We start from the raw sequence: 16,971 nt of genomic DNA on the forward strand, positions 1-16,971 counted from the left end.
CAAAATTAAAACTGCCATGGTGCTAACAAACCCAGATCAAAGGCCAGTGAGATTGCAAGACTGAATGAAAGAAGCCTTCACTGCAGGGGTGAGGAACCTGTTACCCTCAGGCTACAAGGCCTTCTAGGTCCTTGGGCACTGCCTTTTGACTGAATCCAAGCTTTACAAAACAGTTTGTTCTGTGAAGTTTGGATTCAGCCAAAGGGCCTCACTTGAGGACCTAGAGGACCACATGTGACCTTGAGGCAGCAGGTTCTCCACTTCTGCCAGAGACTTTACCTCTCCAGATTCAATTCCGTCAATTTTGTATCCAAACTACAGAAGGAACTCTTAATTTTGTCCACCTGAGAACTAACGTACTTGTCCTTTGTACATCCACAGCATATTTTTCATCCTAAATGGGCTTCTTCCTACAATCCATCCTGATCATTCCCCGTTAGCCCACTTCAAAGAGGAGAAAATAAATGTGATGGGGAAACCCATAACGCCATGCCATTAAAAAAATCTTTCTTTCATTAGTTTGAGTGATTCAGAGCTGGCTATATTGTTATCCTTCATATCCTTAGGAAATCCTACAGATGGTGGCACCTATGTGCAAAACTGGGTGGGCCTTAAATGCCCCTTTAGTGACCAGTTGGCTTTTCTGCATTGCTAGAGCATTAATCTCTACATACACCTGAAAGCCTCTGCTGGCACTGCCGTTTAGCCTCTGGGTGCGGACTCTTTTGCTTAGAGTTCCACATCCAAGTGGAGAGAATCTCCCAGCAAGGTTGTCTCACTCTCTGAGATTGCCCCTCTTCCCCTCCCAAGTATCCCTCCAGAAATAATGTTTCAATCAGTCCAAGGTTGTGCAAGGGTCAAACTGAGAGCAGGCAAAAGTCCTCCGAGTCTCACTTCCCCGCCTCTCTCACGTCTGTCTGAAGGCTGGGTTTGGATGCGATGCCCACGGAACCCGCAGGGCGTGGAGGGGTTGCGTGTAGAGCCATTAAACGGAACGCTGAGCGAGTGACTGGAGGGGTCTGGACAGCTCCGCCAGGTAGCGCTACCGTTGATTTCTCCCGGGAACAGCCGGTGGAGGCTGCCGCCCGCCCGCTCTCTTAGGGCTCAGCTGTACACAGCTCATCCGATTCCTAGGATGATCCCGAATAACGCCGAGTTACCGCCCGACAGTCGTCCGCGCTCTCCGCCGCCGGAGCCTAAATCTCTTTTATCGAAAGAGGTAGACAAGTCGGTGGCTGGCAGCCAGAGCCAAGACCGCGCCACCCAGGTCACGGCACCCCGGTGCCACACCAGCTGTATTGAGGCGCCCCTGTCGCGGCTGTTCCGCAGGCTGGGCCGTGTGGTGGCCAAGTACCCCTGGGTCTTCCTGCTGTTGCCCGTGCTGCTGTCGGCCGGCCTGGGGAGTGGCTTTATGCTCCTGGAACAACGCGAGACGAACGACATCGAGGAGCAGTTCACACCCGTGGGGGGCCCTGCGAAGGGAGAGAGGAGCCTGGTCCAGGCCTATTTTCCCACCAATGACTCGTGGCGCTTTTCGGAGTCTAGGCTCACCACGGAGGGCGCGTTCGTCTCGCTCCTGGTGGTCAGCACCTCGGACTTGCTGACACCATCGGCTTGGGAGCAGATCAGATTGCTGGACACCAGCGTGAACAATCTGAGTATAAAGGACGCAGAAGGGGTCCCCTTCACCTACGCAGAGCTGTGCGCACAGACGCTCTCTGGGTGCAGTCTCCCTAATCCTCTTCTGCAATTTCAGACTATGCCCACGAATCTTACTTTCCCCGTCCTGAAGGTAAATGGATCCGTCTCGGCCTTTCTGGGCAACGTGGTCGGGGGCGTGGAGCTCGGGTCCGGGATAAGCCCCTACCGTAGGCTGAAGACGGCTAAGGCTGTGAAGCTGGTGTATTACCTTCGTGAAGACGCAGCGCCCGACCGCGAAATGAGCCACGCGTGGCTGAACGCTTTCCTCAAGGACTTCCCGTTGGTGCTGCAGAAACTGCGGCTGGAGAACTTGGAGGTACCCGCAGGAACCTGCGGCTGGAGATGGGGAGGCAAGGCTAGGGATGGAACGTGGGACTTCCCTGTTCTAGGGTGTCAGAGAGGCGCCCAGGGCACTGAGAGATGTTAGATGACTTGTTTAAGGTCATACAACCAACATGTGTCAGAGGCAATACTTGAATCCAGATCTTTCTGGATTCCAGTCCAGTCCACTCTCCACTTAAATGAGAGTTCCGGTCTGATGAAGTCAATGGCTTCATGAGGGCTGGGTTTTTCTCGGGGTTCCCTACGGTACTTTCAAACCATCAGGGTGGAAGCTCCTTAAAGACTATCTAGGCTCATCACCAGAGTGAAATAGGGGCTCTAGGCCCTAGAGTTTGTCACACTGAGAGGGTATGGAAGCATTTAGAGTTGGGTACAAGAAGCAGCCCCCATCATTGATATTAGATTGGTCATGTTGGAAACACCCATTTACCTCATTTTTCTTGGTTCAGAATTGACTTTGGAAATGCTCTCCTAAGATAATAGACAATTTTTTTTTAAAGCAAAGAAGGTTGTGACTCAATGGGGAATGTGGGAGAAGAGGATGGTGCTAGCAAATTTGCATTTTTCTGTAGCAAAAAATAGAATCTGTATATATTTCTCCTAGAATTTTTACGTTCTAAAATATAAATTGTTGTATTTCACCCTTTAAAATTTGTGTACAAATAAAAATGTAATTTGCCTGATTCTATTTTACCTCAGGTGTCCTATTTCACATCACTATCCAGACAGAAGGAATTCGAAGGAATTGTGAAGGAAATAATTCCATTGTTTTCTGTCTGCTACTTTCTCATCATATTCTTTTCAGTGATCTCCTGTTATAGGTAACTGTGATTCTTATTGTTTAAATTCTTAATTGAATATTACCTTTTCTTTTGTTTCCATCACCGTTTGCTTATGAGTAAGCTTAGAAGCAACAGAAACTGGCACGTGTTAGAACTGGAACATCATATTTATCTCATTCACTGCCTTAATGGTCCTATTTTTTTCATTTGTATTGAATATAATCTTATATTGAGAGAGAAATGGAACCTTGAAGCAAGTCTTTCATTTTATGTTAAATTTAAAACATTATAGCAGGAATCACTGATAAAACTATGTAGCCTAATTCTAGCAGAAATGAGAGTTTATTCTTCCACCGTGACAATCTTTGTTTTTCTGGTTATAAATTGTTCTCTGACTATATTGATAAAACAGAAGTTAGAGCTCTGAATTCAAAGATAAAGACCCTTATTTATTCTTGGGGGGAGGTTGTCAAAAATTATCATGGCATTTTCATCATTTTTACAAGGAATATAGGTTGTGCAGAAAAAAAATGTTTGAATGAATTCAATTTAAAAAATACTGATTGAGCTGAGCAAAACAACTATATTTAGCCCTATTTGGGTGATGCCCAAAATTAGTTTGATTTAATTTTTTCCATTCAACCAGTTATTTTGGCATCCTATATTAATTCAATAAATGTTTATCAAGCATCTATTTTTATCAAAGCATATTAAAGATTTTGAAGGAGATACAAAAAGAAAATTAATCCCTCCCCTCAGAAAGCTTACAGTCTGACAGAAGAAATTTTTCTACGCAGTTGTTATCGTAATTTACTTTTTTAACAGTTAAATAATAAAAGTAATGCAATAAAAGTGCTATGAGAGTGTAGAAGGCAGAGGGTTAGGAAGAGGACTAAGTCAAGGTGATTCTTTGAATGGCAAACCTGAGTGTCTGGAAGGATAGTACTGTCGTCAGGAGAAAGAGGGAACGCAGGGAGAAGTTGGCTTTTAGAGGAAAGATACCAAATACTATTTTAGACCCATTCAATCTAAAATGTCTACAAAACATCCCTATGGAAATGTCCAGTATGTAGTTGATATTGAGGGATAAAAGCTGAGGAAAGTGAGAGTTGGATATATAGATGTGAGAGTCATTTGCATAGAGATGATAATTGAATCTATGGAAGTTCATGAGGTCACCTTGAGAGGGAGTGTAGAAGAGGACCCAGGACAGAGCCTTGCACTACACCTGTTTAGGAATATGGAAGATTTTGATGACTTGGCCACCCATTACCTCCAGCATCCATTCCTCTGTTTTACTTTCAAAGCCCTTCATAAACTGCCCCCCAACCTACCTTTTCCAATATTATTCACTTCCCATACTCTTTAATTCATTCTCCAGCCAAAGTGGACTTCTTATTGTCCCTCATGCCTGACTCCACATTCCATCTCTGAACCTCTGTAATGACAATCTCCCATGTCTAAAATGCACTCTTACCTCACCTCGAACTCTTAAAATCTCCATTTCCTTCAAAATTTGCCTCATGTGCCACCTTTTCCATGAAACTTTATTTCCACTCCTTGCTGGTGCCCACCCCCAGAATTGCCTCGTATTTGTTTTTTTATGAACTTGTACCTGTTGTCGCCTCTAACAGATTGCAGAGTTTTTGAGGGTTGTTTTTGTTTTTTACTTTACATCCCCAGCCCATAGCACAGCCTTTGAGACATAGTAGGTACTTATGCTATGGAGATGGAAAAGGAACAGCCGAATAGGAAGGAGGAAAATCAAAATAGAGTGATGTCCCAAAATTGTGGAGAGAAGCAAATGTCCAAGAAGAATGGGGTGGTCTGTAGTGTCAGATGCTACAGAAAGGTTATAAAGAATGAACATTGAGAAAAGGCCACTCAACATGATTAAGATCATTGGTAACTTTGGAACAAGCTGTTTCAGTTGAGCAATGAGGTTGGAAGTCAGGTTGTAAAGGACTGAGCATTAGGTGAGCTGAGAGAAAATGAGGACACTGACTGTAGAAAGTTTGGTGGTATATGGACTAGAAAGGTAAATTTAGAGTCAGGAAGACCTGAGTTTGAGTCTTGCTTCACATGCTAACTGCATGTCCCTAGGAAAGCCACTTAAAACTCTCTCTGCCTTAATGGGATAATGGTAACATCTACTTTGTAGGATTGGTGTGCAGATCAAATGAGATAAGATTATAGTAAGTGTTTTGCAAACAATAAAGTGTTATATAAATGTTAATTAGCCTTTTTCTAGGAGTTTGGTTATGAAATGGAGGAAAGAGCTATAGCTAATAGAGTTAAGAAGTTGTCTTTTTTTGCTGTTGTTTTTAAGGATGGGGAAACCTGTCTGTATGTGTAGGCAGCAGGGAAGGAATTAGAGATTGATTTGAGCAGCTTAGAATGTATTTGTTAGAGAATATAGAACTGCTGACAGTTTTGAGCATGTGAATGACTTTGAAACCACGTGAAAGCTCACCATCAGATCAGCACTCCTGTGCCTCATCCCTACCTAGAACTTAGAAGCAAAGGCTAAGTGGAGACCTTTCAGATGCTGACACAACTAATTCAGTTTTGTACTTGGAGGCAGATTAATTCTGTAAATTCTCCATCGCTGGTGCCTGTTACCCCAATCTTCCTGTAGCTGTCCTGGTACCTCAAGTCTGGTCATCTGGTCTCACTACCTTGGGTACAAATGACATTCCCATAAGACCTCCTCCTTAACCTGTATCCCTATTCTGGTCAAATGTCTCCCCACATAGCATTTGACCTAGATTCCTACTTTGTTGAGAAGACTGAGGCCATCCCTTAACATTCCAACAAAACTCTATGTTACCAACTGTCTTTTGCTTACCGCAGATCACAGAAGAGTTGTCTCTGCTCCTTTCTACCTATGCCCATGATTTCATTCTCTATGCTTCTTCTGAGAATTTTCTTTCTCATTTCACCATCAATCTTTCCCTCACCTTAGGCTCCTACTTCTCTGCCTTTGAGCATGTCCAGGTCTCTCCAATTCTTTTTTAAGTCCTTTCTTTCACCTCTTTATCTCATTCAACCACCATCCGTCCACATACTTCCTTTCACAATTAAATGTCATGACAAAAGTTGTCTACATTCTATCTCTACTTCCTCAGTATCTGTCCTTTCCTTAACCCGTGGCCTTCAATTTTCATTACTGTATTGAAATTTCTCTCTTTAAGGCCACCAGCCATTTAGTTATAGATCAAATGACTTCCCCTCCATCGGTTTCTTCCTCCTTGATCTCTCTGGATAATTCTCTACTATTTATCATCTCCCTCATACCATATGAATTGGCCTCAGAAACACCATACTCTTGTAATTTTTTCTCTTGCTTCTCTAATTGTGTCTTCTCTGGATCCTATGCTGATATATGAACCCTTCCTCCATACTTTACTATTGGTATTTTCCAAGGTTCTCAATCTTTGTTTGTTTCTCTTGACAATCTCATTCACTTCCTCAATGGTCCAAGTCATGCTGCATTTAGCGAAAGACATTTTGAATAGACCACACAAGTGATCTTCAAGCAAAGACTGGTATATCACAGAGGGAATTGGGTTGAACTAGGTGGTTAATGGAATCCCTCCCTACTTTGAAATTCTGTGTTTCTGTGATTTAGTTTAAAACTTTGGAATTTACACTCTGGAGAATTTCAGAGAATGCCTATGCCATTTATTGACCACAAAATAAACCTAAATAGCTTTCTACTGAAAGAGGGTGTGGGCCATGTTTATGCCTACACCTAGAAAAAAAGCGTCTTGCACTGCCTTTTGTATATGTCTTTGCAGATCAGTGTTGAGGGAGGTATTAACCTTCAAAAACTAGAATGTTTGAGTTTTTGAAAGTGGGGACTTCTATAAGTTAATAAGCGTAGTTAAAGTCAGTGCTCTGAATAAATTCACTGTTTAGTGGTGTCATAAATTTCTAAGAAAACTTATTTGAATTAGCTGAAATTAAATAGATGGGTCACTATCTCAGTAACGTTTCTTTTCAAATTTTTCAGGACGAACCATATAATCAGCAAAATGTGGGTGGCAGCGTTTGGAGTCGTTTCAGCTGGTTTAGCAGTGTTGAGCAGCTTTGGCCTCTTGCTGCATTGTGGGATGCCATTTGTTGTCACAGTTTCCAATGCACCATTTCTTATTCTAGGTGAGAAAAGAGAACTAGGATTATAAATCTGTTTCAATTAAGTTAAAAGATCTGGGAAGAAAAAAATTCCTTGAGTGAATGATTCCTCTAGGCTTTTCTCATCTACTTCTGAATTTGTGCACCAGGCCTACACAATACAATATTATTTACTTTTTTTTCTTACCAGTAAATATAGACATACAAACAAAATAAAGGAACTTCAAGCACGCAGTTATTTATGTTGCTAAGCTGTCTTCATTTAATAAACATTTATTGAGGACTTTCTATGCATCTATATATATGTATGTTTATTTCTATCTATCTCTATCATCTTTCTGCTGATCTCTCTCTCTCTGCCTCTGTGTCTATTGATCTATCTTTCTATTCTATCCACATATTTATTGATGTATCTCTATATGTGTCTGTCTTTTTCTCTATCTACTGAATTTTCTGTCTACTGATTTATCCATCTGTTTATCTATCTCAATGTTTTTGGCACTAGGGCTACAAAGACTGAAATGGAGCAGTCCCTGTACTCAAGGTGCTTACATTTTACTGAGGGTGGGAAGGATAACGTGAATAGTCAATACAAAATAGTTATCAAGTAATTTTGGTAGAGAGAGGACCAACAACTTGATGGGACAAGGCAACATGGCAACTGAGCTGAACTGCTAGGCATTCTTTGAGACTTAACTTTTAGTTTTAGATATCTACTTTTATTATATTTTTAAAAAAATCTTCTTCTATGCCTATTCTTTGTAGGGCTGACATAAACGGTTTTTAATGAAGACATCCTGGCTTTTTGTGATCATCCCATACTTTCCTAGATGTTCACTAACAATCCCTTTAAAAATATGTCATTAAATTTTGCCAGAGATCAATGCTAAGCTTGCTGCCTAATATTTTGATGAGCTACTTTCTTCTCTGTTGGTGATCATTGGGACAGCACTTGCCTTACTTCTCTCCCAAAGTTCTTCTCCTTAGCTCCATGTTCTCATAAAAATCAGTGATAGGGGCACAGTAATCACAGTCCCTAGTTCTTAGAATTTAGTTAATGTTGGCCTAATGAAACGTGCTTGGCAAAGACAGGTAGGTGACCTTTTATAATCTTCCATCTTATGCTGGGTTTCAAGACCTTCTTACCTAGTTTTGTTCTGTCCTTTCCAACCCAAGGATTACTGAAACAAAATAAGAATGGAGTTCAGCCTTGCTTCAACTCTTCCTTAGTGTGTACTCATCCATCCCATCAAAGCTGTTATGTAGCCTTTGCTAGCTTTTCATCTTCTTCGTTTCCCTTGATAAAAATTTTTTAGAAATTCTCCCTTTTGTGTTTTTTTCACAGATTTGGTTATTCTGTGTTTTAGTGTTCCTTATAAGATGATATCATATCATTTTATATTTGCCATCAATTATCTGTCTTTGTCTTTTTTTCTCTGTATGTCCTTTAAGAAATCCATGTTGGTTGATGAGTTTCTTTTGCATTCACATCAGAATCTTTAGACTACTTCCCTGTTCTTTCCTTGAGAACATCAAAAGGTATCTTCAGAATTTCATTCTTGGCAGTTTTCCATCTCTCCTGGGCTGACTGACTTTCCCTGTAGATTTTTTGTCTAGTGGAGATTCTGTGAACCCTTAGAAATCTGGTCAGGTTTTTTCCTTCAGAATTTAGGATCCACATTATACTATAATTATCTTTCATGGCATTCTCCTTTCTTGGGTAAGAGTTATTGATGTAAGCTATATCTATCGCAAGCAGAGTTATAAGAGATTGGTATATGTTTTTTCCTTTGATACAAGAAAATGATATGACAGGGGGCAGAGCCAAGAAGGCGGAGTAGAAAGACACACGTACACATAGCTCCGAACCCACAACCCATAGAACATCTGTAAAAAGTAACTCACAGCGAATTCTGGAGCAGCAGAGGCCACAGAACAGTGGAGCGAAGGAGATTTCTGTTCCAGAGGGACCTGCAAACCTCTCGCAAAAGGTCCGTTGTGCTGCAGATGCGGAGCCGAGCATAGCCCTGCCACGGCACCGAGAGGAGCAGATCCGAGCGGGCTTTGGGGACGGGATCTCCAGCGGCCGCGTGGGTCCCTCCACCCACAGGTGACGGGGGTCGGTGAGAAGTTCTATTTGGTGGGTCGAGAGGGGAGTGGAGTGCCCCCATAACTCAGGCCCCCTCAGGAGGCAACAGCGGAGGCGGGAGCAGACTGGGGCTCCCCAAGCAGGCAGGAGCTCAGATCCATTGTTGAAGGTCTCTGCATAAACCCCCTGAGGGAACTGAGCCTGTGAGGCGGCCCTGCCCCCACCTGAATACCTGAACTTAATCTCACACTGAATAGCAGCCCTGCCCCTGTCCAAAGCCCTGAGGCTGGGAAGCAGCATTTGAGTCTCAGACCCCAAGCGCTGGCTGGGAGGATCCGGAGGCGAGGCGGGTGTGAGGAGAATATTCAGAGGTCAAGTCACTGGCTGGGAAAATGCCCAGAAAAGGGAAAAAAAACCAAGACTATAGAGGATTACTTTCTTGATGAACAGGTTTCTCCTCCCCTCCTTTCTGATGAGGAAGAGTGGTGCTCACCATCAGGGAAAGACACAGAAGTTAGGGCTTCTGTATCCTAGCCCACTAAATGGGATCAGACCTGGGAAAAGCTCAAAAAGGGCTCAGAAAATTTTGAAAATTATGTTAAAGCACTGGAGGAAAAACTGGAAAGAGCAATCAAAGACATGCAAGCAAAGTATGAACAGCAGATCAGCACACTGCTAAAGGAGACCCAAAAAAATGCTGAAGAAAATAACACCCTGAAAAATAGGCTAACTCAATTGGCAAAGGAGGTTCAAGAAGCCAATGAGGAGAAGGATGCTTTCAAAAGCAGAATTAGCCAAATGGAAAAGGAGATTCAAAAGCTCACTGAAGAAAATAGTTCTTCCAAAATTAGAATGGAACAGATGGAGGCTAATGACTTTATGAGAAACCAAGAAATCACAAAACAAAACCAAAAGAATGAAAAAATGGAAGATAATGTGAAATATCTCATTGGAAAAAAAACTGACCTGGAAAATAGATCCAGGAGAGACAATTTAAAAATTATGGGACTACCTGAAAGCCATGATCAAAAAAAGATCCTGGACATCATCTTTCATGAAATTATCAAGGAAAACTTCCCTGAGATTCTAGAACTAGAGGGCAAAATAAATATTCAAGGAATCCACAGAACACCGCCTGAAAGAGATCCAAAAAGAGAAACTCCTAGGAACATTGTGGCCAAATTCCAGAATTCCCAGGTCAAGGAGAAAATATTGCAAGCAGCTAGAAAGAAACAATTCAAGTATTGTGGAAATACAATCAGGATAACACAAGATCTAGCACCTTCTACATTAAGGGATTGAAGGGCAAGGAATAGGATATTCCAGAAGTCAAAGGAACTAGGACTAAAACCAAGAATCACCTACCCAGCAAAACTGAGTATAATACTTCAGGGGAAAAACTGGTCTTTCAATGAAATAGAGGACTTTCAAGCATTCTTGATGAAAAGACCAGAGCTGAAAAGAAAATTTGACTTTCACACACAATAATGAAGAGAAGCATGAAAAAGTGGACAGCAAAGAGAAGTCATAAGGGACTTACCAAAGGTGAACTGTTTGCATTCCTACATGGAAAGACAATATTTGTAACTCTTGAAACTTTTCAGTATCTGGGTACTGGGTGACATTACACATGCACACATGCACACGCACACGCACACACACATAGAGACAGAATGCACAGAGTGAATTGAAGAGTATGGGATCATATCTTAAAAAAATGAAATCAAGCAGTGAGAGAGAAATATATTGGGAGGAGAAAGGGAGAAATGGAATGGGGCAAATTATCTCTCATAAAAGAGGCAAGCAAAAGACTTATTAGTAGAGGGATAAAGAGGGGAGGTGAGAGAAAAACATGAAGTTTACTCTCATCACATTCCACTAAAGGAAGGAATAAAATGCACACTCATTTTGGTATGAAAACCTATCTTACAGTACAGGAAAGTGGGGGATAAGGGGATAAGCAGGGTGGGGGGGGATGATGGAAGGGAGGGCACGGGGAGGAGGGAGCAATATGAGGTTGACACTCATGGGGAGGGACAGGATCAAAAGAGAATAGAAGTAATGGGGGACAGGATAGGATGGAGGGAAATATAGTTAGTCTTATACAACACAACTGTTATGGAAGTCATTTGCAAAACTACACAGATTTGGCCTATATTGAATTGCTTGCCTTCCAAAGGGAAGGGGTGGGAAGGGAGGGAGGAAGAGAAGTTGGAACTCAAAGTTTTAGGAACAACTGTCGAGTAATGTTCTTGCCACTAGGAAATAAGAAATACAGGTAAAGGGGTATAGAAAGTTACCTGGCCCTACAGGACAAAAGAGAAGCTGGAGATAAGGGCAGAGAGCGATGATAGAAGAGAGAGCAGATTGGTCATAGGGGCAATTAGAATGCTTTGTGTTTGGGGGGGGAGGGGAGAAAAGGGGAGAAAATTTGGAACCCAAAATTTTGTTAAAATTAATGTTAAAATTTAAATAAAAAAAAGGATATGAACTTATGGTCCCATGTAATTCTATGTTCTACATATAAAGAGCATAGTGTTTAAATAGATGGTATAGTCCTCAGTGTTTGAGTAGCAGAAGTCCAGGTTTTATTTACTCACTGTAATACCCAGATGGGAGAATACAGACATCATGATGATGGTGATAATAATAGCGAATATTCATAAAGTGCTTTTAAGTTTTTCCAAATTGCTTTATATATGTTATTTAATGCTCACGAGAACCCTATGAAAGTAGGTACTGTTATTGCCCCCATGATTACCATTTTTTTTGTGTCAAGGTTCCCCTTGACAGTTTAGTGAAGCCTATGACGCCCTCTCAGAATGTGTTTATTGTCTACATTCAGAATTGAAGGAAATGCTAAATTTCAATTAAAAGTGAGTGAAAATAAAGATATAATTTTTCCAGTCCAAGATCATAGACCTCCTGAAATAAATCCATAGATCCCTTGGGGAGTCAAGACCCTAGGTCAAGAACTTTGCCTCTTTGGGAAGAGTGTCACACTTTTATGTTGTTCCAAAGCTTCCACTTTTCTTCATGCATTCCTTCTTCTTCCCACTTTTAATTCCCTGAAAAAGGTTAGGATTTCCCTCTGCTTTTTTATATAAATTTTATTTTTTTTTTGTTTTTCTTCTTGTAGCAGAGCACTGAGGATTTGTTTCTCCTGGCAGAAGGAAAGGGCCCATCCCGCACTTCATGAGTTTCTTACTGTCTACCATAATGCCTTGAAGCATTAGCCAGTTAGGGAAAGATTTCAAGGCAAAGGGTCTTTCTAGTTTGCCCAAATTACACCAGAGAATGAACTTCTTTTTCATATCTGTATAAGCCCTATTAGAAATATAAGCAAACAGACAGATTTTCTGTTATCTAGTCTATTTATTTTAAGCATTCAAGTATTGTAACTGTCCTACCTATCTTTAGTACAATACACGTATGTCCTGTTTATCTGACAGACAAGGGAACAGGGCCATTTAGGTTGGAGAAGAGAAGACATAAAAGAGAAAGGAAAGGTGTTTTAAAATATTTTAAGGACAGTAATATGAAGGAGTCATTGGATTTGTTTTAGTTGATCCCAGCTGGTAGAATTAGGAAGTGGTTGGAAACTGTAGTCTTGGTACAACAAGAAACTTTCTGATGATTAAGATAATCTAAAAGTGGAATTATCTGCATCTAGGGGTGGTGAGTTTTTCCTTACTTTAGATCTTCAAGTGACAACTGAATGACTACTTGGAAATGTTATAAAGAAGTTTCTCTACCAAGACAGGCTGGACTAGATAAATTTAGCATTCCTTCCAGCTGAATTTCAATGATTCTTCTTTGGCCATATATCACAGCTAGGTCAGATACTAATGGGTCAGATCCTATGGTAGTGGTGTGAGCTACTCTGCTATTGGTCCTGGGATGCCTTTGAAGGTTGGAAGCTCATGGCAGAATATCTTGATACATTTTCACAATTTGATGGGACTCACAATGTGTATTAATCACCTTCTAAGGTTAAGAGACTCATGGGACTAGTAGTATCTCAAACCTACCTGCCATATGGCCTACACAATCATGTTCTGATGTCTTTTTAATGAGATTTTAGGGTTGTGACTCAAGCACTATGAGGAGACTCATACATTCCATATAAGGTAGGAGCAAAAATCCTTTTTTTTTAGGATGTTATGATGATATCAGTTTAAATTGTAAAATTCCAATTCAGTTTGTCATAAAGGATACAACTTGTCATTGTTAAAAATGATATTACTTTTTCAAAATTGCATTCGTATTTTTTTTTTACATTATCTTAATTTCCAAATGTATCTTTTCCCCTTGCCTTACCCAAAGAGGCAATCTTTATTACCAAGAATGAAGAAAGAAGAGCAAAAAGCATTCAGTAGAACTAACCAGGAAATCAAACAAGTCCAATAGTTATGTGTAATGTACAAATATACAATCTGTACCTCTGCAAAGAAGAGGGAATTGTATAGACTGTCATTAATAAATAGATAAAAATTTGGATCAATCTTTAATTTTGAATGAGCTGTTATAAACTGCAGTTCTTTCCCCCTACTTTATAGGAGTTGGTGTGGATGACATGTTTATCATGGTTTCTGCATGGCAGCGGACCAAATCCATCCATAGCCTTGAAGACAGGCTGGCTGATACGTACGCAGAGGCAGCTGTGTCCATTACAATCACCACGCTGACTGATGTCCTCGCCTTCTATGTTGGGATTATGACCTCTTTCAAATCCGTGCAGGCCTTTTGTATCTATACGGGAACAGCTCTTCTTTTTTGTTTTTTATATAATATTACCTGTTTTGGAGCATTTCTTGCCCTCAATGGTAAAGTCGAAGTCTATCTGAGCCAATATGTGTTTCAAGAGGATTATGGCAGATGTTCATCTGTCAAAAAGTTTCTCTGTAGGAAAGGCCTTCATGTCTCACCAAATGGTGAAGAAGAAACCCATGCAATGAATACATTCTTTAGGAAGTATTATGGTCCCTTGATCACCAACATTTGGTCTAAGCTGTTTGTGGTGCTGCTTTATGCTGGATACTTGGCTGCTAGTATTTATGGGTGTTTCCAAATCCAGGAAGGTATAGACCTTCGAAACCTGGCCAGTGATAATTCCTATGTTGTTCCTTATTATTCAATAGAAAAGAAATATTTTTCAGAATTTGGTCCTAGGATCATGGTTTTTGTCACTAAATCTGTACCATTTTGGGATGAAATCACTCGGAACTATTTGGACAATTGTATTCAATCGTTAGAAAAAAATCATTATGTGAGTGAAACATTCTCAGATTCCTGGTTAAGGGCATATAAGAAATATTTAGAAGCTATACACCAAAATATAAATAATAGGACTGTTTTTTTCAGACACTTAGATCAATTTTTACAATTCTTTCCAGAGTATGAGTGGGATATGCAAGTTAATAGAACTGCAAAAGAAATATTGTCTTCACGGTTCTTCATTCAGTCAGTAAATGTCAGTACTGCAGTAAGTGAAAAGATGATGTTAAACCAGCTAAGAAGTACTGCTGCACAGTGTGACATTCCCCTTACTGTGTATCACCCTGCATTTATCTATTTTGATCAGTATTCTGTGATCGTAGAGAACACTATTCAAAATGCACTTGTTGCAGCTGCTGCCATGTTGGTAGTTTCCTTATTGTTCATTCCCAATCCACTATGTTCTTTGTGGGTGACCTTTGCTATTTCATCTGTGATTGTGGGTGTGGCAGGTTTCATGTCATATTGGAATGTCAATCTTGATTCCATATCCATGATCAACCTTATCATTTGTATTGGGTTTTCAGTAGACTTTTCTGCTCATATTTCCTATGCATTTGTTTCCAGTGACAGTACCAGTGCAAACCAAAAAATAATTGAGACATTGGATCTTATGGGCTACCCAGTTGTACAAGGTGCTGCTTCTACAATAATAGGGGTGGTTGCCTTAGCTGCAGCAAAAGCTTACATCTTCAGAACTTTTTTCAAGATTATGTTTCTGGTTATTTTGTTTGGGGCTGCTCATGGCCTCATCTTTATTCCAGTGTTTTTAACCTTTTTTGGAATTTGTAGCAGAGCCCATGAAGAGACTCCTTGCAGAGATCCTGACTGTCCTTAATCACTATGCTCTTTTGTAAATGAGGCCATTAAAGAAGTTGGCAAAATGTATTTTTTCTTAACTTGAAGTCCACTTTTCCCAGATGTAATGTATTGCATGATTTAGGTCAAAATCTTTTTTGTGCTAACCTTTTAAATCCATGACCATAAGAAGCAGGATCTGTCTGGGTTAAATGACTTACTCGCACTGTAATATCTCCTAACACTCCCTTCCTCAATTCCACTAGTGTACTTTTCCTTCCTTCCTTCAATAACCATACCATCTATGGTAGTTGCAGGATCCTCATTCCTAGCACCATGCAAATTTTACTTGTTTTCCTCCAATTAGTTTTGAGACTTGATCTAATGACTCAGGCTATTGATCACTTTCTGGTTTTCTGAGTCCAAATATTGCTAGGAGGAGCTCCAGCTTTACTCCAACATTTGGCCAGTGGGCTACAATGAGCCAATCAGGAGCTTTGCTTATTCGAATAAACTCAGGATGTCCTTAGTGCTTGCCTTTGTTGAATATTCTTATTTTGCTATGGCTAATTAAATCTTTATTTTTGAAAATTATTCAGTGATTACCTCTGAGTGTATCTTTGCCTTCCAAATTGAAACATAAATTACCAAGGTCTTCCTGAGTAAGGTCCCTCTTTAATGGTAATTTAAATGGGAAGATCTTTCCCTTTCATTAATTGACTCCTGTGACCTGCCTGGGTCCCATGGAAGTCTGAGTCACATGGAGCCTGTGTTGGGAGGAGCTTGATCAACAGGTGGAACAAGAAGGGTGTAACAGGAAGAGGTGGATTTAGAGCAGAGCTGAGAGGAAGTTAGTCATGAGAGCAGTCAGAGCTAGGAAGGATGCAGGCAAGTAGGCAGCTGGCTAGCATGAGTGAAAGAGCTTGTTTGTGATTTTGTTTAAGGGAGCCTGCTTGTGATTAGTTTAAGGTAGCTGGTTTGTGGAAAGCCTAAGAGAAGGAAGACTTGGGGATGGTGTTGTTCTCTGTATTGTTATTTTGTGTATAGATTTTTGTTACTATGATTTGTATTTCTGGTATCTTAATAAATGTTTTGGTTCTGCCTTCCATGTGGAGAGTCTATTGTGTTTCACCATTCAGAACTGCACCAGGATATTCATGACTGCCATAGGAATTCTGAATATTGCATTGGCACTATACCCTCTCATTATATCTATCCTTCCCTTCTCCAACCAATGAGTCATCTTTCTTGCCACAGAAGTGAAATTCTCTTCATATCAAATCAACAATTTTTTGTAGTTCTGTAGAAGCCCGCTACTTCCATCTAAAAATTACCCTTTCTCTTTCATTAGAAATATGCTTCTCAGAACCCTCATTTTTTCTATCCCTTTTCACCAATTTGGTACTCCTGTGACCAGGAGGATGTGGTCTGTCCATTAAAATGAAATCAAAGTGACCATGAGGTAATTCTTAACTTCATGCCCTTTCTCAGTAACTCTTTTTAAAAATTAATTAATCTATTTTTAGTTTTCATCATTCACTTCCACAAGATTCTGAGTTTCAAATTTTCTCCCCATCTCTCCCCTCTGTCTACCCCAAGACAACATGCATTCTGATTATCCCTTCCCTCAATCTCCCCTTCCTTCTATCACATCTCTCCCTTCTCCTTTCCCCATCCCCTCTCTTTTCTTGTAGGGCAAGATAGATTTCTATACCCTATTGCCTGTATGTCTTATTTCTCAGTTTCATGTAAAATAATTTTTAACATTCATTTTAAAAACTTTGAGTTCCAACTTCTCTCCCTTCCTCTCTCCCTACTCATCCCCACTGAGAAGGCAAGGAATTC

General features: G+C 40.5%; 1 protein-coding gene across 1 annotated transcript; it reads left to right on the top strand.

Moving 5' to 3' along the window:
- The first annotated feature begins 807 nt into the window (after nt 1–807).
- Nucleotides 808–16,234, top strand: PTCHD3 (patched domain containing 3). The gene is made up of 4 exons (XM_072651808.1): nt 808–2,017; nt 2,743–2,864; nt 6,841–6,986; nt 13,611–16,234. Exons 1-4 carry the CDS (start codon nt 1,136–1,138, stop codon nt 15,164–15,166), a joined length of 2,706 nt encoding a protein of 901 aa, XP_072507909.1. The 5' UTR covers nt 808–1,135; the 3' UTR covers nt 15,167–16,234.
- The last annotated feature ends 737 nt before the right edge of the window (nt 16,235–16,971 follow it).

This window comes from Notamacropus eugenii, chromosome 3 (assembly GCF_028372415.1).
Source record: "Notamacropus eugenii isolate mMacEug1 chromosome 3, mMacEug1.pri_v2, whole genome shotgun sequence".
Classification (NCBI taxonomy): Eukaryota; Metazoa; Chordata; class Mammalia; order Diprotodontia; family Macropodidae; genus Notamacropus; species Notamacropus eugenii.